This window comes from Trachypithecus francoisi, unplaced genomic scaffold, assembly GCF_009764315.1.
Source record: "Trachypithecus francoisi isolate TF-2019V2 unplaced genomic scaffold, Tfra_2.0 Lachesis_group21, whole genome shotgun sequence".
In the NCBI taxonomy this organism is placed as follows: Eukaryota; Metazoa; Chordata; class Mammalia; order Primates; family Cercopithecidae; genus Trachypithecus; species Trachypithecus francoisi.
This window is the reverse complement of record NW_022681467.1, coordinates 47,377,895-47,400,755: the sequence shown is the minus strand read 5'-3', so window position 1 is coordinate 47,400,755 and position 22,861 is coordinate 47,377,895. Positions and strand designations below refer to the sequence as shown.

General features: G+C 45.2%; 1 protein-coding gene across 5 annotated transcripts in view; it reads left to right on the top strand.

The window, feature by feature from the left end:
- The window catches only part of ATP9A (ATPase phospholipid transporting 9A (putative)), a 174,827-nt gene that overhangs the window by 42,129 nt on the left and 109,837 nt on the right, over positions 1-22,861 (top strand). For all 5 annotated transcript variants that reach the window (XR_004431320.1, XM_033186753.1, XM_033186756.1 and 2 more), the window contains exon 4: positions 7,819-7,927. Coding sequence is in view for 4 of the 5 variants with exons in the window: in XM_033186753.1 (XP_033042644.1) it covers positions 7,819-7,927 (109 nt within the window). In the remaining variant the exon portion in view is untranslated. The remainder of the gene's footprint in view (positions 1-7,818; positions 7,928-22,861) is intronic.

Sequence of the window (22,861 nt, the reverse complement as noted above, 5' to 3'; positions counted from 1 at the left end):
TTTTTATTACATTTGCTTTTGGGTTCTTGGTCATGAAATCCTTGCCTAAGCCAATGTCTAGAAGGGTTTTTCCAATGTTATCTTCCAGAATTTTTATAGTTTCAGGACTTAGATTTTAAGTCCTTAATCCATCTTGAGTTGATTTTTTGTATAAGATGAGAGATAAGGATCCAGTTTCATTCTCTTACATGTGGCTAGCCGGTTGTCCCAGCACCATTTGTAGAAAAGGGTGTCCTTTTCCCCACTTTATATTTTTGTTTGTTTTGTTGAAGAGCAGTCAGCTGTAAGTATTTGGGTTTATTTTTGGGTTCTCTATTCTGTTCCATTGGTCTGTGTGCCTATTTTTATACCAGTACCATGCTGTTTTGGTGACTATGGCCTTATTGTATAGTTTGAAATCAGGTAGTGTAATGCCTCCAGACTTGTTCTTTTTGCTTAGTCTTGCTTTCACTATGCAGGCTCTTTTTTGGTTCCGTGTGAGTTTTAGAATTGTTTTTTCTTTCTTCTTCTTCTTCTTTTTTTTTTTTTTGAGACCAAGTCTCGCTCTGTCATCCAGACTGGAGTGCAGTGGTGTGATCTTGGCTCACTGCAAGCTCCGCCTCCTGGGTTCACGCCATTCTCCTGCCTCAGCCTCCTGAGTAGCTGGGACTACAGGTGCTGCCACCACGCCTGGCTAATTTTTTTGTATTTTTAGTAGAGACGGGGTTTCACCTGTGTTAGCCAGGATGGTCTCGATCTCCTGACCTTGTGATCCGCCCACCCTGGCCTCTCAAAGTGCTGGGATTACAGGCGTGAGCCTCTGTGCCCAGCCCAAGAATTGTTTTTTCCTATTTCTGTGAAGAATGATGCTCTTGGCTAATTTTTAAGTTTTATGTAGAGACGGGATCTCATTACGTTGCACAGACTCATCTCCAACTCCTGGGCTCAGGAATCCACCTACCTTGGCCTTCCAAGGTGCTAGGATTACAGATGTGAGCTGACACACCCAACTTACTAAATTTTTTGGACTAAGAGAAAGTTGTAAACATAAAAAAGATTTAGGCTTTCCTTAAAGAAACAAAAACAGTAAACCTTTTTGATGTTGGCAGCAGGTGTGGGATGATAAAGATTTGGTGTAGAGGCGCTTGTGGAGCGGAGGAAGCCAGATGCTCAGGGACCAGGGAGTAGGTGTGCATATGCCGTACGTGCCATGTTATCAGACAAGCGATGCCAGCAGCTCTTGCCCTGAGAAGAGGAAGGGAGGTCATTTTTTCCACACAAACAATGCAGGTGCTTCTGGAATGACAAGAATAGTTCTTTCCTGCTCTGACGCATTTTGGGGTGAAGTAGCATCCTGAGAACTAGCGAGGCCCTTCATCCAAGGATCCTTTCCCTTCTGATAACAGACATTCCTGCCTGTGTCAGGTGGCATGCTTAACCAAGTGCCAGGTGGTGCCTGTGCCTTTGGCCTCCCAAAGTGTTGGGATTACAGGTGTGAGCGCTCGACTCAAGCCACATCTATTGAATTATCTCTTAAAAGCCAGATCCTGCCATCCTCTCTGCCACCCACTCCTCCAAAGCTGCTCCTGTTCACTGTTCTTTTTTCAAATGGAAAAAGGTCGCATGATATTGGAGAAATATTTAAAGCACCAAAAACCAAAAATGAAAACAAAAACAAAAAACAAAAAACCGCACACACATAGGGTGATGAAAATAACCTGTGTAGCTACTACCCTAAAATACCCCATTTATGATTCTGGTGTGTTTCCTTCCAGTGCCTTCTTGGCTTACGCATGTATTTTATGTACACTATAACATACCTTACATTAAACCGTATGTATTTTGCAGATGCATGTTTTATAGATTTGGGATCCCAAGGTGTCCTCGAAGGCAGCGATGTATCTCCCCGTCTCCCTGCCTTTTATATCTCAAGCGTGATGTGCAGTCTGGTCTCTGCCCCCTCCTGTTATCCATTGCCCAGGCTGCAGTACAGTAGAATCCCACATTGAGCAGTTCCTGGGGATACAGACATGAGCAGCCCTACAGCCTCATTTACACTATAATTGGCATCCATGTTGGCAGGAGACCTTAGCCATGTTTGGAATACATTTTTCCTTTTCTTTTCCTTTTTTTCTTTTCCTTTCTTTTCCTTCCTTTCTTCCTTTTTTTCTCTCTTTCTTTCTTTATTTTTTTTGAGACAGAGTCTGGCTCTGTCGCCCAGGCTGGAGTGCAGTGGCCAGATCTCAGCTCACTACAAGCTCCGCCTCCCGGGTTTACGCCATTCTCCTGCCTCAGCCTCCTGAGTAGCTGGGACTACAGGCGCCCGCCACCTCGTCCGGCTAGTTTTTTGTATTTTTTAGTAGAGATGGGGTTTCACCGTGTTAGCCAGGATGGTCTCGATCTCCTGACCTCGTGATCCGCCCGTCTCGGCCTCCCAAAGTGCTGGGATTACAGGCTTGAGCCACCGCGCCCGGCCCTCTCTTTCTTTCTTTCTCGCAATGGCGTGATCTTGGCTCACTGCAGCCTCCACCTCCCGGGTTCAAGTGATTCTCCTGCCTCAGCTCCCCAAGTAGCTGGGATTACAGGCATGTGCCACCATGCCCGGCTAAGTTCTTTATTTTTAGTGGATACGGGGTTTCACCATGTTTACCAGGCCGATCTCGAACTCCTGACCTCGTGATCTGCCTGCCTCAGCCTCCCAAAGTGCTGGGATTAAGGGAATGAACCACCACACCCGGCAGTTATTGTTTTTTAAAAATTTATTTCCGGCTGGGTGCGGTGGCTCACACCTGTAATCCCAGCACTTTGGGAGGCTGAGGCGGGCGGATCATGAGGTCAGGAGATTGAGACCATCCTGGCTAACATGATAAAACCCCATCTCTACTGAAAATACAAAAAACAATTAGCCGGGCATGGTGGCAGCAGCCTGTAGTCCCAGCTGCTCGAGAGGGTGAGGCAGAAGAATGGTGTAAACCCGGGAGGCGGAGCTTGCAGTGAGCAGAGATCGCGCCACTGCACTCCAGCCTGAGCGACGAGAGACTCTGTTTCAAAAAAAAAAAAAAAAATATTTCCACTGAGGCCTTCTCTGCCCCTACTCCCACCTCTGCTGTCTCCTAATTGACTGGCCTGTTTTCCCTTTGACTGTAGCTTAAGATAGAAGCCAGGCAGGTTCATAACTTGATTCTAGGTTTTGGCAGTTGGTCTCCACATTGTAGGCCCTTTTGTAGTCAGCTTTTCCTGTGATGGCTAAGTTGGGGGATATTTGTCTTGTATTTCTGCCTCTCTTTCTAAGAACTACAGAAGAAAGGGTTTGGGGTGAAAAACAAATTAGCATCTACTTCTAGGTGAACATAGCTGATTTCCTTAATAGATTTTTATGTAGAGTGAATTTTCAGTTCTGGCTAGAACACATTTTGAAATGTCTTCTAACCACTCTGAAAGTTGCCTCATTTCAAACCCAGCTCTTAAGTCCAGTGGTTCTGAATGAGGGCTGCGGAGCCAAGTGGTTGGGTTTAGCTCTTTTTTTTTTTTGAGACAGTCTTGCTCTGTCGCCCAGGCTGGAGTGCAGTGGTGAGATCTCAGCTCACTGTAACTTCCTCCTTTTAGGTTCAAGCGATTCTCCTGCCTCAGCCTTGCGAGGAGCTGGGATTACAGGTGCTCACCACACCTGGCTAATTTTTGTATTTTTAATAGAGATGGGGGTTTCACCACGTTGGCCAGGCTGATCTTGAACTCCTGACCTCAGGTGATCCACCCACCTCGGCCTCCCAAAGTGCTGGGATTACAGGTGTAGCCACCATGGCTGACCGTGTTTAGTTCTTAATTGCACTCTGTGAAGTCATGTAATTTGAACTAAGCCTACTTTTCTGAGCCTCAGTTTTGTCATCTGTAAAAAGGAACCATCCTTTCTACTGCTTTGGTTTGTTGGGAGGTTTAAATGAATTACTGCAAGTAAAATGCTTCATGTGGCTGTATACAATTCTCAGGAAACATTCTCATTTTAATTTTTAAATTCTGCTACTAATGATGTGTCTTTCATTGTTTGATTAAGTTTTAGCTTTTTAATTGTTTTTCCCCTAAGACAGAGTCTCATTCTGTCGCCCATGCTGGAGTTCTGTGGCTCGAGCTCGGCTCACTGCAACCTCCGCCTCCTGGGCTCAGTCAGTCCTCCTGCCTCAACCTCCCAAGTAGCTGGGACCACAGCATGGGCCACCATGCCTGGCTAATTTTTTTGTATTTTTAGTAGAGACAGAGTTTCACCACGTTAGCCAGGATGGTCTTGATCTTCTGACCTTGTGATCTACCCGCCTCGGCCTCCCAAAGTGCTGGGATTACAGGCGTGAGCCACTGTGCCTGGTCAATAATTTTTTTCTTGTACTAATATGTTAGGGGAGAAGTAACTCAGGAGAGCAGAAATAATCTATAACATTATATGATGACCAAATAAATGTAGGGTATTTTTGTTATTGAGATATAATCTAAATGCCGTAAAATACACAGATCTTCAGTTTTCAATTCATTGAGTTTTGACATTTGTCAGCCCCCACATAAATACCACCTCAATCGAGATATGGAACATTTCCATCACCCCAGGAAGTTCCCCAGTGCCACCCCACCTGCCCCCACTACCCCAGCCAGGCAACTGCTTTCCTGATTTCTATCTCCCATAGATTAGCTTTGCTTGAGTCAATTTATTTTTGATGTACAACTTTACAAAAGAGGCTCGCACTTTCAGAGTTGCTTGTCTATGAGTTGTCACTGCCTGTGATTCTTCACCAGCTCAGACAGCTGTCTCCTTCAACCGTCCCCCTTCCCCCACCCACGAAAGCTTCTTTCTAAGTATCTGTGAATGGATATTAAGGACCTCCTAAATTGGATGGTTGGAATTTATTCCTGGACTAAATTTGCATCTCTTTGTAAAGCAATTTCTAATCTAAGGCATGGCATGGCCCCTAGGATTACTGAGAACTGTGTGTATATGTGTGGGGGGAGACATGATAATTTAGGAGGTGGTGTTTATTTGCAGCAGGGAGGTTAGTGAGCAGCTCCTGTCCTTGTATGAGCACACACTTTCCATGAACATCAATGGGATTTAGCCAGGCCCACGCAGAGAGAAATAGAAACTAGAACATTCGAAAAAACAAACAACAACAAAAACTTGGGTTTTGGCACAGAACAACCAAATAGCAGCATGGTGGAGGGGACCGCTCTGCACGCCGGGTCTGTGTTCCTCGTAGAACAGGTTTTCTCTCACTCACTATGTGGTCTGGTTATGCTTTGATTCTGAAATGTACCAGTTTCTTTTGGCTGCAGTGTGTACTTTACATCTGATTGGAAACAGGAGTAATCCTTTGATTGTAAAGATGTATGGGTGTTGGGAGGAGTTTCACAAAGCAGCACATCTCTGGATAGATTTACATAAGAGATTTAAAGTCCTTTGAATCGAAGTTAATATATTTCACAGCGTAAACAGTATGAAAGTGAAATTCTCCAAGAACCACAACTGCTAACCCTTGGGTGGTTATGCTGACTGTATTTAAAAAATAACTGTCAGGGCAAGCTTTAAAAGGGATGGGGGAGGAGTGACAAGGAAAATGAATGACTGTAAGCACATAAGTAAAATGAATGACTGATTTTGGCTTTATCGATTACAAGAGGAAATAAATCTAGATTGGAAGTGGATTCTGCTATGGGTGACTCCCTCCATCCAACCAGATTTTATGAGTTGGGGTTCCCAACTCAGGGGAAGGTTATGGAAGTTTTAAATTTTTATTAGTTTCTACTTATGCAATTAATGCTTTAGTATAGTTTCCTTATAAAAACTTAAAACAGCTGGGTACGGTGGCCGATGCCTGTAATCCCAGCATTTTGGGGGACTGAGGTGGGTGAATTGTGTGACCTCAGGAATTCAAGATCAGCCTGGGCAACATGGCAAAAACCCATCTCTGCTGGGCATAGTGGCTCACACCTGTAATCCCAGTACTTTGGGAGACCCAGGCGGGTGGATCACCTGAGGTCGGGAGACCAGCCTGGCCAACATGGTGAAACCCCGTCTCTAGTAAAAATACAAAAATTAGCCAGGCATGGTGGTGGGTACCTGTAATACCAGCTACTGGGGAGACTGAGGCAAGAGAATCGCTTGAGCCCGGTAGGCAGACGTTGCAGTGAGCCGAGATGGCACCACTGTGCTCCATCCTGGGCAACAGAGTGAGACTCTGTAACAACAACAACAAACCATCTCTACCAAAAATACAAAAATAAGCCAGGCATGGTGGCACACGCCTGTGGTCCCAGCTACTCCGGAGGCTGAGGCAGGAGGATCTCTTGAGCCCGGGAGGTGGAGATTGCAGTGAGCCAGGGTCATACTACTGCACTCCAGCCTGGGTGACAGAGCGAGACCCTATCTCAAAATAAACAAAAAACCCTGTAATCCGAGCACTTTGGGAGGCCGAGGTGGGCGGATCACAAGGTCAAGAGATCGAGACCATCCTGGCTAATATGGTGAAACTCCGTGTCTACTAAAAATACAAAAATTAGCTGGGTGTGGTGTTGTGCGCTTGTAGTCCCAGCTACTCGAGAGGCTGAGGCAGGAGAATCACTTGAACCCGGGAGGCGGAGGATGCTGTGAGCCGAGATGGAGCCACTGCACTCCAGCCTAGTGAGAGAACGAGACTCCAACAAACAAAACAAAAAACTTAAAACATTAGAGATCGACTGAAGCTCCTTTCAGTCCCTCCCTATCTTGATCCTAGTCTCCTTCCCGGCAGAGAAATCTAACCTGTAGTTAAGGAAATTGGAGCCGGGCGCGGTGGCTCACGCCTGTAATCCTAGCACTTTGGGAGGCCGAGACGGGTGGATCACGAGGTCAGGAGATCGAGACCATCCTGACTAACACGGTGAAACCCTGTCTCTACTAAAAATACAAAAATTAGCCAGGCGCGGTGGCGGGCACCTGTAGTCCCAGCTACATGGGAGGCTGAGGCAGGAGAATGGTGTGAACCTGGGAGGCGGAGCTTGCAGTGAGTGGAAATCGCGCCACTGCACTCCAGCCTAGGCGACAGAGCAAGACTCCGTCTCAAAAAAAAAAAAAAAAAAAAAAAGGAAATTGGAAAACATTTAAGTGTGTAAAATCTTTGTTCCTGTTTATATGGATGGGGTTGCAGTGTATGTCCTGAAAGATTGTTTTTTTCTGCTGGGCTCTGTGAATGCAATGGATGTATCTTATTCTTTTTAACTGTTGCCTGGTGGTCCCTCCTAAGGGCTCCATCCACCTAAGTTTCTCTAGATACAGTGGCAGTAAAGATTAAGATTTCCTACGTTTCAGTTCCCATTTATCACTTAGCAGCTTTATCTCTTTGGGCAAGATTACTCAGCCTCTCTGTGCCTCAGTTTCCTCATCTGCATGGGGAGCTCAGTTATAGGAGCATATCTCAGGGTTGTTGTGAGGATGAAGTGCACTTACAATAGTGCGCAGCACATGGTGGGTGAGAGACAGGGTTAATGGTCACCATCGCTTGCTTGTGGAGGGACAGTTTGAGTGTTCCTGTGTGTGTCACCCTCACCCTGAGGTGGTGAATATGGACGTCCTTGTGCGTGTGTGGCAGCGAGTGTTTCTCTAAGGTAGTGTTTCTCCAGGGTGTGTGTGGAAGTGCGTGTTCCCTAAGACAGATTCAGAGAGGGGGCTTGCAGCGGCGTGTACATTTGGAATAACTCACAGGTCCTGCCCCGCTGCCCTCCCAAGTGGCCTCTCGCCTTTTCTGCCCTGGCACCAGGAGGGGACGGTTGGCTGCACCAGTTCTCACCGCTTGTAGCAAGGCTCACTGTCGTCTCTCTCTGCAGGGCTTCGTCCTGGCCGTCACTGTCATCCGTGAGGCGGTGGAGGAGATCCGATGTTACGTGCGGGACAAGGAAGTCAACTCCCAGGTCTACAGCCGGCTCACAGCACGAGGTCAGCCTTCTGGCTCCTGGGCCACGGGGTTGCAGCTCAATCACAGGCTGCTGACAGTCAGGGGAGAAGAGTTCAAGGCCCGGGCGCGGGTGTGGGAATGCCACGTGGCGGAACAGTCACTTGGTTACTTCAGCACCAGGGAGGCCTCCATCTGCCCTGGATGACAGGTTGACGGGATCCCACCAGGCCCCGGTGGCGTCCACAGGCCTCTTGGTGTTGGTCTTGTCAAATAACTGGTGTGTCATCAACCTGGAATTACATTCTGTGCAGGGTCATCCCAGCTGGCTAATCCCTTTCCCTTTCTGCTTCCTGGCTGAAGGAGGGCGCCCCTACTGTTCACATGGGAGTCTGCAAACCGTTTTCAAAGATACTCTTTCTGCAGTGATTACTTTAACATCAAACTGTTGCTACTTTAGTTTTTACAAAGGCAACACATTTAGGTAAATACTGCATCCATGAAGATTTCTTTGAAGGCATTTTGTAAATCCTGGAAATTGAGGGCTGGAGAGTATGGAGTCTGATCCAAAAATAAATGACCAGGTTTTTTATGTCAGAGTTATATGTTTTGGGCTCAAAAACAAAAAACTGAAATTTTTGCCCAGTACAGTGGCTCACGCCTGTAATCCCGCACTTTGGGAGGCTGAGGCGGGTGGATCACCTGAGGTCAGGAGTTCAAGACTAACTTGGCCAACATGGTGGAAACCCTGTCTCTACTACACATGCAAAAATTAGCCGGACATGGTGGCATTCATCTATAATCCCAGCTACTCCAGAGGCTGAGGCAGGAGAATCACTTGAACCTGGGAGGCAGAGGTTGCAGTGAGCCAAGATCACGCCATTGCACTCCAGCCTGGGTGACAAGAGGGAAACTCCATCTCAAAAAAAAAAAAAAAAAAATTGAAATTGAAATTTTAATAACATTTCCCAGGGATATGAAAATCCTTTCATCATTGACCCCCTCTTGCAAGATATGTGCATTTTAAATGCTGGAACTTAAAAACTCACTTACACGGTGGAAGAGCCACAAAACAACCCACCCAGTGTTGACTTCTGTTTCTAATTACAATAGGTTTACTGTAAGGTTGCATTCAGAAATGAGAGAATGTTACCTAAAGTTTACTAATCTGGCTAAGGAATGTCTATTCGATTGTCCCGTAAGATTACTGATCCCATTCAAGGATTAATGCTATTTAAAGAGGTGGAGGGGAATAAAGGCTATGCGTTGCCTTCAGGAAATTGAGAATTTGGAAAGAGATAAGATGGTTAGATGCCAAGGGACTTAGCACCTGAGCCAGGGTCTGAACTGCTGTTGACTGCTTTATGTTTGCAAGGAAGCAGTCAATCCACGGTTTCTTCGGGATTTTCAGTAGAATTTTCCTTTTGGGAAAAATGTCAGAGGTGTATGTTGTGGGCTAAAAAAAATGCAAATTTTAATTACATTTCCCAAGGGTATGAAAATATTTTGTTCTAGTGTATTTGAATACACTGTCACGGTTGGTGGTCTTAAAAATGTGCAGGTCTCTGGGAGAAGGGGGAATTTTGAATTGGTAAAGAAATGCTTTATTCATGCTAAACTACTGTATTTAGAACATGTTGCTACCAAAAGAAGAAGAATCAGTGTAATCTTTGCAGAGGCAGGTGGCTTGGGCTTTCCGCGTGAGTAGTCAGAAGACCCTTCTCGAGGGCTTTTTTTGTGTGTGGTTCGTGTATATTAAATCCTCCCTTAATAACATATTCTTACTATAACATTTAAAACGCTTGGCAACCAACAAAAGCCCCATCAGAGAGAGTGCGGTGGATCTCTTCAGCGCTCAAGAGAAGGGGCCTTCGGATTCCATTCATTCATCCATCCAGGATTCGACCCTCCTTTGGTTCTTTTCATATTGCAATTGCTTTTCCCGTGAATTATTTTTCTGCCCTCTGCTGCACACGCCTTCCCAGCCCTTGCTTTAACTTCACTCAGCTCTTGAAAAGGTCCTAAGGAGAACTGGCAGATGGCTCTAGCATTAAAACCTTGTCTTCCTTTGTGGGTCTCCCTTTGTGGCCTGTGGTGTCCATTGTCATGCCAATGCCACTGTAGGGAAAACAGAGCACAGTTCTGAATATTAACCCAGACCCTGGCGCTGCAATTTGTTGTGAAAGCCCAACAAAACACTGAAGAAACTGTCAGCTTGGAAAGTGATCGAGGCAAGTTTAGTTATTTGATACGCTTTGAGGGGAGGGCCAGGGTAGCAAACCTAAGCTGGGAGATTGCAGGGAAGAGGGAGAAAAAGAACCCTTTTTTGACTTTCCTGTCAAATTCCTTCATAATATTTCCTTGAGCAAAACTTAACCATCTTCACTTAGTAAGTTCCCAAGCAAAGTGAAATAAGTATGTATATGTATATTCATGATGGACTGTTTTCTTTCTATCACATGAAGTCTTCTTTTTTTTTTTTAAGACAGAGTTTCGCTCTTGTTGCCTAAGCTGGAGTGCAGTGGCACGATATTGGCTCACTGCAACCTCCGCCTCCCGGCTTTAAGCGATTCTCCTGCCTCAGCCTCCTCAGTAGCTGGGATTACAGGCGCCTGCCACTGCACCCGCCTAATTTTTTTGGATTTTTAGTAGAGACGGGGTTTCACCATGTTGGCCAGGCTAGTCTCGAACTCCTGACCTCAGGTGATCCACCTACCTCAGCCTCCCAAAGTACTGGGATTACAGGCATAAGCCACCACGCCCGGCCTCACATGAAACCTTAAAATGCACTTTTCAACAGTATTTTGCGGGATGAAAATGTCCAGGAGTCAGAATGGCTTGATCACTAGACTATAGGCCATGGTATTTACCTACTTGCTACATCCTTTTTTAATTTTTTTTTTTTTTTTTTTTGAGGCGGAGTCTTGCTCTGTCGCCCAGGCTGGAGCGCAGTGGCCGGAACTCAGCTCACTGCAAGCTCTGCCTCCCGGGTTCACGCCATTCTCCTGCCTCAGCCTCCTCAGTAGCTGGGATTACAGGCGCCTGCCACTGCACCCGCCTAATTTTTTTGGATTTTTAGTAGAGACGGGGTTTCACCGTGTTAGCCAGGATGGTCTCGATCTCCTGACCTCGTGATCCTTCCGTCTCGGCCTCCCAAAGTGCTGGGATTACAGGCTTGAGCCACCGCGCCCGGCCGACTTGCTACATCCTTTTGTGATGAATAGTAATAGCAGTACTTGTATCACTATAGTTAAATTTTAAAATTTGTTTTCGCAATAATTCCTAACTAGCAAAAAATTTGCAAGAATTGTATGGAGAATTCCAGTATGCCCTTAACCCAGATTCATGAAATGTGACATTTCTGATTTGTTTTTTTCTAAGACCACCAGAGCGGGCACAAAAGAACCAGCGAGTAGGCAAGGGTAGGAGCAAAACTGCAAATTTATTTTTGGTCACCTAAGGTGTGGGGGGAGAGGTCTGTCCACCTTCGGCAAAGGAGGCCAAGAGAGCCACCCTATGGAGCTCTCGGACGTTGTTCCTGATACAGTCCCGACTGGGAGCTGGGAAGTCCGCGTGGGGCGCTGGCCGAGAGCGGCTTTTCTAGGAGTGGGAGGGCAATAGGCGGGGAACGGGCGTGTGTGGGGGGGCGTTCCGCAGATGCGACCAGGTAAATTTTGGTCTCTTCGGATTGACGTCACCTGGCGTATGCCCGGTTGGTCTGCACCTTCCCGGGCTCCGGCTGCATTTTCGCGCGCGCGGGAAAAGTTGGTGATGAAGAACCCGAAAGTGCGCCATCTTACCTCCGTTCATCCAAACAATTTCACCATGTTGTTTATTTATTTATTTAGAGACAGGTTCTCACTGTGTCACCCAGGTTGGAGTGCAGTGGTGGGATTTGGACTCACTGCAACCTCTGCCTTCCAGGTTCAAGCAGTCTTCTCACTTCAGCCTCTAAGTAGTTGGGACTACAGGTGCACACTACCATGCCCTTCTAAATTTCTATTTTTTACTCGTAGGGATGGGCTTTCCATGTTGCCCAGGATGCACAGTTGCGTTTTTTCTTCCCTCTAAACCTCCTCATGCGGGCTGGAGTGCAGTGGCGCCATCTCGGCTCACTGCAACCTCTGCTTCCCGGGTTGAAGTGATTCTCCTGCCTCAGCCTCCCGAGTAGCTGGGATTACACGTGTGCACCACCATGCCCTGCTAATTTTTGTATTTTTAGTAGAGGCAGGGTTTCACCATGTTAGCCAGGCTGGTCTTGAACTCCTGACCTCAGGTAGTCTGCCCACTTCAGCCTCCCAAAGTGTCGGGATTACAGGTGTGAGCCACTGCACCCGGCCACAGTTGCTTTTTAATACTTTCTTTCCCCTCATGTCCATATACATATAGGTGTATCTGGGGTCGTTGGAGACAAGTTGTAGACATCATTCCCTTTTGTGCCTAAATACTTAAGTGCTTAATTCCTTAAAGGACGTTTCTCTTATATAACATAGTTGTGTACAATTACCAAAATCAAAAAAATTGAACATTAGTATATTGCTATGCATTTACAATCCTTTTCAAATTTTTGCCATTTGTCCCTAAAATGTTTTGTGATAGCATTTTTTTCTTAGTTCAGGAATAGACTGGGTTCATCAGTTATATTTAGTTGTCCTCTCTCCTTGGTCTCCTCTAACCTGGCAGAGTTCCTTGGTTTTCTTTGTCTTTCATGATTTTGACATTTTGAAGAGGACAGGCTGGTTTCAAGCCAGTTACTTTGTATCCTGTCCCTCCATTTGTATTTGTTGGATGTGGCCTCAAAACTAGATTTATTTTTTATTTATTTGTTTGTTTATTTATTGAGATGGAGTCTTGATCTGCCGCCCAGGCTAGAGTGCAATAGCGTGATCTCAGCTCACTGCAACCTCCACCTCCTGGATTCAAGCAGTTCTCCTTGCCTCAGCCACCCAAGTAGCTGGGATTACGGGTGTGTGCCACCATGCCTGGCTGATTTTTGTATTTTTAATAGAGACGAGGTTTCGCCATATTGGCCAGACTGGTCAAGTGACCCACCTACTCGGCCTCCCAAAGGTCTGGGATTACAGGTGTGAGCCACCATGCCTGGCCAGTAACTTTATTTTAAACAGCTGAATTAAAATCCCCATTAATAGGAACTCATTATTGGGAGAAAAAATGGATGACAGGTTTTTTTTTTTATTGCTGTTGCTTTGTTTTAGTTGTTTTCAACATTTTAGATCATCTTATTTCAGTCAAGGTTTATCTTTTTTTTTTTTTTTTTAATTGTAGAGATGGGGTTTCGCCATGTTGCCCAGGCTGGTTTCGAACTCTTGAGCTCAAGTGATCCACCCGCCTCACCCTCCCAAAGTGCTGGGATTACAGATGTGAGCCACTGTGCCCAGTCAAGGTGTATGTCGAATAACATCAATTGGATTAATTTTCAATGCAACTACCATGGCTTAATAAGATGTATTTGAAGTACTTTGATAATCAAATTAGCTATCCACATGGAAATGACCTTTTAGTCATTATTTTAGGAAATAATTGGTTGGGCACAGTGGCTCATGCCTGTAATCCCAGCACTTTAGGAGGCTGGGGTAGGAGGATTGCTTGAGGTCAGGAGTTGAACACTGCAGTGAGCCATGATCACATTGCTGTACTCTAGACTGGGGGACAGAGCCAGACTCCATCTCTAAAATACACACTACACACACACACACACACACACACACACACACACACACACACGAGACTTCACCATGTACCAAGTCTATGCTAGGTTTCTGCATCACAGAGATGACCATGAGAGCCCTGGGTCCCAGGAAGTCATAATCCAGTGAGGTATTCAGGCCTGTAAACAGATAATTACAACAAGTGGCATGAGTGTGGTGGTCCTCTTAAGGAATGTCCCCTTTCTGGCCACTGCATTCTGGGTTCTGAGCATCGTTCCCGGGAGTTGAAAGTAGTGGTTCCAAGCTTGCTCTGCCAGGGTTCGGGAGTCCTGCTTCCACCTGGGTGGATCCTTTAAGTTCTCAGTAAATGAATCTAAATCAGGGAACATAATGGCACCTACCTTAGAGGGTTGCTGTAAGTGAAGCTCCTGCATGGGAAGAGCTCAGCATTGTGCCTTGGGACTTGGCATGGTGGAGAGAGGCCAGTGTGGATGGTATTGCAGCAGGCGTTTCTTAAGTGTCAGTGGGTAGATTAATGGAGGTATGAGCCAGGGGTGATGGAGTCCATCAGAGAATCTGGTGATGTCTTTCCAGAAGAGGTGACCTTCATCTTGAGTCTTAGAGGAGGGAAGAGAGCAGGACTGGTTACATGATTTGTGGGACCCAATGCACGTGAACATGTAGGACCCTTATTCGGAAATTATTAAGCATCTCAAGTTGGCAACAGCAGGGCATTAAAGCAAGTACGGGACCCTCCTGAACATGGAACTCAGGCCAGGACCCAGATGGCATGCCATGGTAAAGAGTTCTCCAAAAAGAGCATCGAGTCGAATGCAAGGCTGCAGCCTGTGACAGCTGGGGTGGCAGGCTACAGAACGCAGGTTCCAACACCAGCTTGCTGTTCCCAATTAGGCTGTGTTTCCTGAGCCTCTCCCTCCTGGGAGAACAGAAGAAAAGACCACACAGGCCAGTAATAACCTGAGGCGCTGGAGGGGTTGACTCTTTGTTTCAAGAATTCATATACAGTACAGGCATGCTGTAGGAAAAAGGTGGCACTGAGCTGTTTGAAAAACTGCTGTTCAAATTAGGAAGCAGGAGAAAAAATGAAGAAAGGCTACCTGCCATCAGCTAGCCAGGTGCTAGATAAGGTTTAATCTGTAGTTTCTTGTTCTTTATTTTTGAGATGGGGTCTCACTCTGTTACCCAGGCTGGCGTGCACTGGCACAGTCACAGTTCACTGCAGTCTCTAATGCCCAGGCTTAAGTGATTCACTCACGTCAGCCTCCCAAGTAACTGGGACCATAGTTGCAGGTCACTACACTTGGCTAACTTTTTTTTTTTTTTTGAGACGGAGTCTCACTCTGTCACCCAAGCTGGAGTGCACTGGCCAGATCTCAGCTCACTGCAAGCTCCGCCTCCCGGGTTCACGCCATTCTCCTGCCTCAGCCTCCCGAGTAGCTGGGACTACAGGCGCCCGCCACCTCGCCCGGCTAGTTTTTTGTATTTTTTAGTAGAGACGGGGTTTCACCGTGTTAGCCAGGATGGTCTCGATCTCCTGACCTTGTGATCCGCCCGCCTCGGCCTCCCAAAGTGCTGGGATTACAGGCTTGAGCCACCGCGCCCGGCCTGGCTAACTTTTTAATTATTTGTAGAGATGAAGTTGCCCAGGCTGGTCTCAAATGATCCTCCTGCCTTGGCTTCCCAAAGTGTAGGGATTACAGGCATGAGCCACCATGCCCAGCCTAGTCTGTAGTCTTCTAGATAGCCCTGTGAAGGTAGCTTTTATGAGTATGGATGTAGGGAAGGAAAAAATTTCTTTCTCTCACTCATTGCTAGGTTCATGGCTAAGGCCCCTATAACAAAAGAGAGGAAAAGCATCCTGTCTGGGATGATGAGCTAGCAAAGGGCAGAGCTGGGATGTGAACGCAGGCTTGTTTGCATGTAAAACCTTAGCCTTTAAATCAAGGTACCTACTATGTGCCAGAAGCTGAGCTCAGCACTTTTGCATATAATATCTCAACAGTTGCTATAGTGTTCAGCCTTAATACATGTGCTACAGAGGTGCTTTTATTTATTTTTTTGTTTTTTTTATTTTTTATTTTTTTTGAGACGGAGTCTCGCTCTGTCTCCCGGGCTGGAGTGCACTGGCCAGATCTCAGCTCACTGCAAGCTCTGCTTCCCGGGTTTTACGCCATTCTCCTGCCTCAGTCTCCTGAGTAGCTGGGAGGTGCTTTTAAGATTTGAGTCATTTAAAAACACATCTCTGAGTCCAAAGAAACATGTCAATCTAGCTCTTCATTGTCAGATGGACAAACTGGTGAAAACCACATGGGGTAGTGCTTTTGGATAAACAAGCATCCTTTTCCTCCTACTTAAAATTCACATTTACTTTTTTTATTTTTTATTTTTCTGAGACGGAGTCTTGCTCTGCCGCCCAGGCTGGAGTGCAGTGGCCGGTTCTCAGCTCACTGCAAGCTCCGCCTCTCGGGTTTACGTCATTCTCCTGCCTCAGCCTCCCGAGTAGCTGGGACTACAGGCGCCCGCCTCGTTGCCCGGCTAGTTTTTTGCATTTTTTAGTAGAGACGGGGTTTCACCGTATTAGCCAGGATGGTCTCGATCTCCTGACCTCGTGATCCGCCCGTCTCGGCCTCCCAAAGTGCTGGGATTACAGGCTTGAGCCACCGCGCCCGGCCAAAATTCACATTTAAACATCAGAGACTTAAGAGCATTTCTTAGACCTTTATGAATTTTTATGGTTTTAATTATAGAGCTGTCTTCCTAAATTAATAGCATTCAGTGGCACTGGAAATAAAGCCAGAAAGGAGAGGATCTTGGAGATGTAGCAGATCCAGCAAAACTTAGTTTTGTTACTCAGGAGAATTGGGTTGGATTGGAAAAAAATAATTAGTGAAGGAATTATTTCTCTTTGTACTTGCCTTCCCCAAACCAAAAGTTTAATGGGGGTGGGGGGTTGCCTTGAATATCACAGGTGGTGAGGGAAATGGGATTTGCATTTTCACAAGATGAATTCCATGGGTGTTCATACCAGGAATGCTTTCCCAGACTAACTTCTGATCAAGGGCTAAATGAAGCAGGCAGACAATTAGCCTTGAAAGAAGTGCAAACAGAGGCATACTTAACACAATTGCTGATGCTTCTTTCCTGCTGGGGACATCTGGGCAGGCTGACCATAAGTCATAAGCCAAAGGTCTATGCTCTTTTGCTTATCTTCAGCTTTCTCCTACATATGTGGTATAAAAAATCGACCTGATATCTTTCCTTTTTCAGTTCTTTCTAGATAGTTCAGCGATGCCCTCTGCTCACTCTTTCTCATTTACAGAATCACTTGTAACCTCAAGGATCTCACATCCATTTGAGGATATATTTTTTCAGTGTAGCACAAAACCCATGTACCATTATCTAGGATTGCAATTAATGTGACTTAAATTTCAAGACCTAAGAATGCACGTTTTTCTTTTTTGGAGTTGTATGTCATTGGGGTTAATCAGAAGGTATAATAATGTAGGAAAGGTACATTAATTAAGGGGGAGTTGTTTAGCTAATAATTAACTAAATTGAAACTCTATATTCCTAAACACAAGTACTACTTATGTTTCAAAGTATAAACTCTGTCCAGACATGGGAGAACATTAAGATATGCATTACGATTTTTTTTAAAGAAGAGAATTGTATTGATAGACTTTTCAATGTTACTGCAGCAAAGCTGCTGCAAAGATCCTTCACTAAGGACCTCAAAGACAATTCAGTTAACAAAGAACTCCATTCCCAAATTTCCCTTGTCTAAGAGAGCATCAGCAGCTATGAGTGAGTCTTATTTATAACAGATTTTGGCGAATACTTTTTCATACTGCCTGGTGCAGATATAAAGTGTTTTTTTTTTTTGAGATGGAGTTTCGCTCTTGTTGCCCAGGCCAGAGTGTAATGGTGCGATCTCAGCTGACTGCAACCTCCGCCTCCCAGGTTCAAGCGATTTTCCTGCCTCAGCCTCCCGAATAGCTGGGATTACAGGCATGCGCCACCATGCCCGGCTAATTTTGTATTTTTAGTAGAGACAATGTTTCTGCACGTCAGTCAGGCTGGTCTCTAACTCCCGACCACAGGTGATCCACCTGCCTCAGCCTCCCAAAGTGCTGGGATTTACAGGCCTGAGCCACTGTACCCAGCTCATATATAAAGTTATTTAAGATCCACAAAGTTCAGATTTTCCTTTCAAAGAACTCAATTTCATTTTATTACAAGTAATTGGTGAACTGATCTATTGTTTAATTTAAAAAAAAAAACAAACACCAAAAACTCAAACTTGCAAATTGCACTGTTATTCCCAAAAGGTATTTCCCCCCTGTAAGGGTGTTTGTCTGCTTCATCATTTCTGGGCACCATAAACCGGCAAGAGCATTTACATATTTTAAAAGCCACTATTGGGTATAAACTTGTTACATTTAAACTGCAGCCTTTTTATTTTTTTTTTTAAGTTCCCACTATTTAAATAAAAGCCACCAGGAAGTGGTGGTGATTATTTATAATAATCCTTTCAACTCTTTGCCTGTTTTCAAATAACAGTCTTTTCTTTGGCTTTGGGGAAGGCAGACAACTCTATTTGAATATGAAAATTTCAACTTTAAACCTCTGAACTCTGCTGGGTCTGCAGAGGCGTTTTAATGTCAACCCCAGGAAATGTACACATGAAGCAGAATTTACAACTCATCACTGTCACAGTTAGATTAGAGTGTGAGTTAAAGAGTAATACATTAACCAGGGTTAGTGCATGGAGATTGTTGTTAGAGATCTACAAAAGCAATCAATGTCCTGCATGAACAATGAAAAATACAAGTATAGTTGGAGGTGTTCAGGGTCAAAAAATAGGCCCACACATACTAGTGCCCTGGAATTTATTTTAAAAAAAATTTTTGGTAGGCTGTTCTGCAGTTTGACTGAATTGTCATTTGCTTGTTTCGACTCAAGGGAAACATCTGGTTTCTCCCTGCAGTGTAGACAAACTGCTCTTATTCTGAGGCTGTCATCCATGAAAGGCATGGTTGGGGCTCAGTAGGTTTTGCTTATGAAAGGCTTGGGGTCCATCGCTACAGAAATAAACAGCTCTAATAATTGGAAGTTTGTTCCCCGTTATAAACTCTGATTGAGAGACGACTTGGGTGAAGTGGCGAAAGCTGAAAGGGATAGATTTATTAGAAGACTTTTAATGATTTAGGATGTGGCAGGCAGAGAATTTTCTGCTTAACTTTTGCAAAAATCTCTTACCTTTTGTAGAATTTCTGCGAATGCATTTAAAAATCTTAGAGCCTCAATTTTGGAGATGGGGTGTTACAGGAAAAGTTCAGAGTTCTGTGGCCTCGGTTCTTAGGACAGGGCCAGGTTTTCCTGCGCACTTTATAAAGAAGGTATTCTTGGGAGTTTTTACTAGCCTTCTGGACCAGCTACATAATTTGTGGGACCCAGTGAAAAGTGAAAATGGTGCGGTGGGTGGGGGGGGGGGGCTTGTTCAAAAATTATTAAGATCAGATGGTTAGATCTTGAGTTTAAAAAAAAAAAAAACTGACAAAGAATTTTAAGACATTAATGGTGAAGCATCGTCCAAGCTGGGAGCCCTGTGTATTGGTCCTTGTTCCATCTTAGGAGTCTCTGGGGAAGATGAGACCAAAACAGAACAATGACAAAAAACCAAGGAGCGCTTGGGAAGTGTGCCTGCCGGAGGCGCGTTGGGAGGGCGTTTTCTTCCCTGCCAGATCAACTGTAGGGAGAGTTCCTGCCCTTTTTTGAGATTGGTAATAATTGCTATCAATGTGCTGTTTTTTCTTTCTCCTGTTACTTTCTTAGGAAGATAGGAGCCTTTCTGTCAGTTTGCTTCTGTGTATCCTGTTCTTCCCCTTTTTTGCAACAATGTAGAAGACTCAGAACGGTGGTTGATGTGAGGTTAGAAATCATGTGTTTTGAGCCCTTTCTACACCCTTACCAATTTTTTCATTCTGGGAGTCAGTTCTAACCACTGAATGCCCAGTGATTCCTCACTTCTAGCTTTGGTCTCTCTTTTCTCTTCCTCTTTCTCCCTATCAACTTGAGAGCTCCTTAGAGAGGGACGTTTTAGTCAAATACTGACAGCCAAGCCTAGGGCCTGGCTGGTGGAAAACTCCCAGTAAATACGGGAATGTAAATAACAGTATCTGCTTTATTAAATCTCTTTTCTTGGTGCTTTTTCTCCTTTTCATTCTGGTTTTGTATTTTCTCTCATTACATGCACACACACGCACACGCACACACATACCATGCCCAGCATGAAGGCCCAAACTATATAGATATTTAATTTAACTTTTTTTTTTTTTTTTTGGAGATGGAGTCTTGCACTGTCGCCCGGAGTACAGTGGCACTGGAGTACAGTGGCACGATCTTGGCTCACTGCAACCTCCTCCACCTTCCAGGTTCAAGTGATTCTCCTGCCTCAGCCTCACAAGTAGCTGGGATTACAGGTGCCTGCCACCACGCCCGGTTAATTTTTTGTATTTTTGGTAGAGACTTGGTTTCACTATGTTGGCCAGCTGATCTCGAACGCCTGACCTCATGATCCACCTGCCTCGGCCTCCCAAAGTGCTGGGATTACAGGCGTGAGCCACTGTGCCCGGCCTAATTAACTTTTTGGAAAAATAGAGACAGGGTTTTGCCATGCTGCCCAGGCTGGTCTCCAACTCCTGGGCTCAAGCAATCCACCCACCTCAGCCTTCCAAAGTGCTAGGATTGGGAGCTACGGTGCCCAGGCAAACTACATATTTTTGATCACCAAAAGAAAAGGCAACATGGGGCAAGAAGTCCCAATTGACAGCACTCTGCAGTGGCTCAACAGAAGGGGAGAGTCTGGGAATCTGTGTTTGTTCAAGCTGCAGATCCGAGGCTCATCCCCCCAAAACACTGAAATGCTAATGAATGACCGTGGCTAAAAAACCCAAGTGACCTCACGATGGTGTGGTTCCTGCTTCCTCCCTTAGAGGAGGAGCAAGAGCCCTGTTGGCTGACGGACAGTCGGGTACAGTAGGTGTGTTTGCGTGAAGGATTGGCCTGCTGGGGTTACTCAGAAACTGCTCTGCAAACACAGAGGATTAAAGGGGTTTTTGTTGAGGCAGAACAGATGGACAGAGAGAGGCAGAGTTCAAATGAATGGATCATAAATCAGGACTCACTTGCAGAAGGGAAAAATCTGGGTCTGGTCACTAAAAAATGGGAGCTAATTTTAATTATTATTATTTTTTCTTATTAGGAAAGCAACCTTATGCTTAATGGAAAAACAATTCATGTGAAAAATTTGGAAAATAAATGTGCCAGAGAAAGCCCTGCTGATTCTTTCAGGAGAATCTCCCTGATTTTGTCCTCTGTCCTGCTAACATACACACATGTACATAGGTGATTGTTATTTAATAAGAATGAAAATGTATGCTCTTTCAGATTTTAAGAGGGAACCTGTGACTACAGCTTGAAGATCTGAACCCAGGTGTGATCATTTGGGCCAGGCCAGCAACATCCATTTTAGTAATAAAACCAAAGACAATGTGTCCATTTATGTTTGGGAAAGTTGGGGCAAGCTCAAGTGAAGGAAAAGTTCATTGGCGCTGAGGGCCGCATTGAATTTACGGTCTTCCTTCAAGTAATACCTTCCTGAGCTCCCAGAAAAATGATGTGTCTGTGTCTGCTTTTCCTTTTGCCCCCTAGTGGAGCAAGAAGATTGGTTCAGGCCATGAAATTGTACTGCCAGTGAGACCCTCTCTTTACCCATTTTCCTCTTTCTTTCTCTCTCTTTTTTCTTTTTTGAGACGGAGTTTTGCTCTTGTTGCCCAGGTTGGAGTGCAGTGGTGCAAACTGGACTCACTGCAGCCTCCACCTTCTGGGTTCAAGCAATGCTCCTGCCTCAGCCCTCCCGAGTAGCTGGGATTATAGGCGTGCGCTACCACATCCGGCTAATTTTGTATTTAGTAGAGATGGGGTTTCTCCATGTTGGTCAGGCTGATCTCAAACTCCTGACCTCTGGTGATCCGCCCACCTCGGCCTCCCAGAGTGTTGGGATTACAGGCGTGAGCCACTGTGCCCGGCCCTCTCTCTCTCTCTCTTTTTTTTTTTTTTGAGGCAGGGTCTTGTTCTTTTGCCCAGGCTGCAGTGCAGTGGCACAATCTCAGCTCACAGCAGCCTTGGTTGCCTGAGCTCAAGCATTCCTCCTACCTCAGTCTCCCAAGTAGCTGGGACTACAGGCGCACATCACCACACCTGGCTAATTTTTTGTGTTTGTTGTAGGGATAGGGTCTTGCCATGTTGCCCAGGCTGGTCTTGAACTAATAGGCTCAAGCGATCCACCTGTCTCAGCCTCCCAAAGTGCTGAGATTATAGGTGTGAGTCACTGCGTCTGGCCCATTTCTAGTCATCGAATTGGATGTTTTCCAGTCTCTCTGTAAATATATTGACCAAAGCCCAAGACATAATGAAATGAGGCCAGTGGGTCTCTCTCTAGCAGGCCAGGGCTCCAGTCATTGGATTGAGTTTAGCATCACATTTTATGAAAATGAGGTACCATTAGATGCTAGATGCTCACTTAGGGTGAGATACTCACACTAGGAGAGTCCAGAAGTCTTACCAGCAATCGAGGGTTGGTCCAGCTCACTATCGTTAGTTGAGTGCTTTCTAGAAGTCAGTAGTGTTGACTGGGCACGGTGGCTCATGCCTGTAATCCCAGCACTTTGGGAGGCTGAGGTGGGTGAATCACAAGGTCAGGACTTTGAGAACAGCCTGGCCAATATGGTGAAGCCCCGTCTCCACTAAAACTTACAAAAATTAGCCAGACGTGGTGGTGGGCTCCTGTAGTCGCAGCTACTCAGGAGGCTGAAGGCAGAAGAATCGCTTGAACTTGGGAGGTGGAGGTTGCAGTAAGCCGAGATCATGCCACTGCACTCCAGCCTGGGTGACAGAGCGAGACTCCGTCTAAGAAAAAAAAAAAAAAAAGAAGTCAGTAATGTTTGTATCAGACCTTTTGATGCCAATTCTACTAATTGTTTAATGACAAGATTTAATGACATATAAAAATTAGTTAAAATCAAATCTTATGGAACCGATTAAAGAGAGTTGTTTCAATAGGAAAACACTGGAATCCTCTGAAAAATCTCCATGGTTGTGAAATCCTTAAAAAACGAATGATATTAAATTATGTTAAAATGTAAAATATGTGAGACACTAAAAATCTAGAGTTGTGCACTTGGATTATTTCATGTCTTTAAGCTTTTTTTTTTTTTTTTTTGAGAT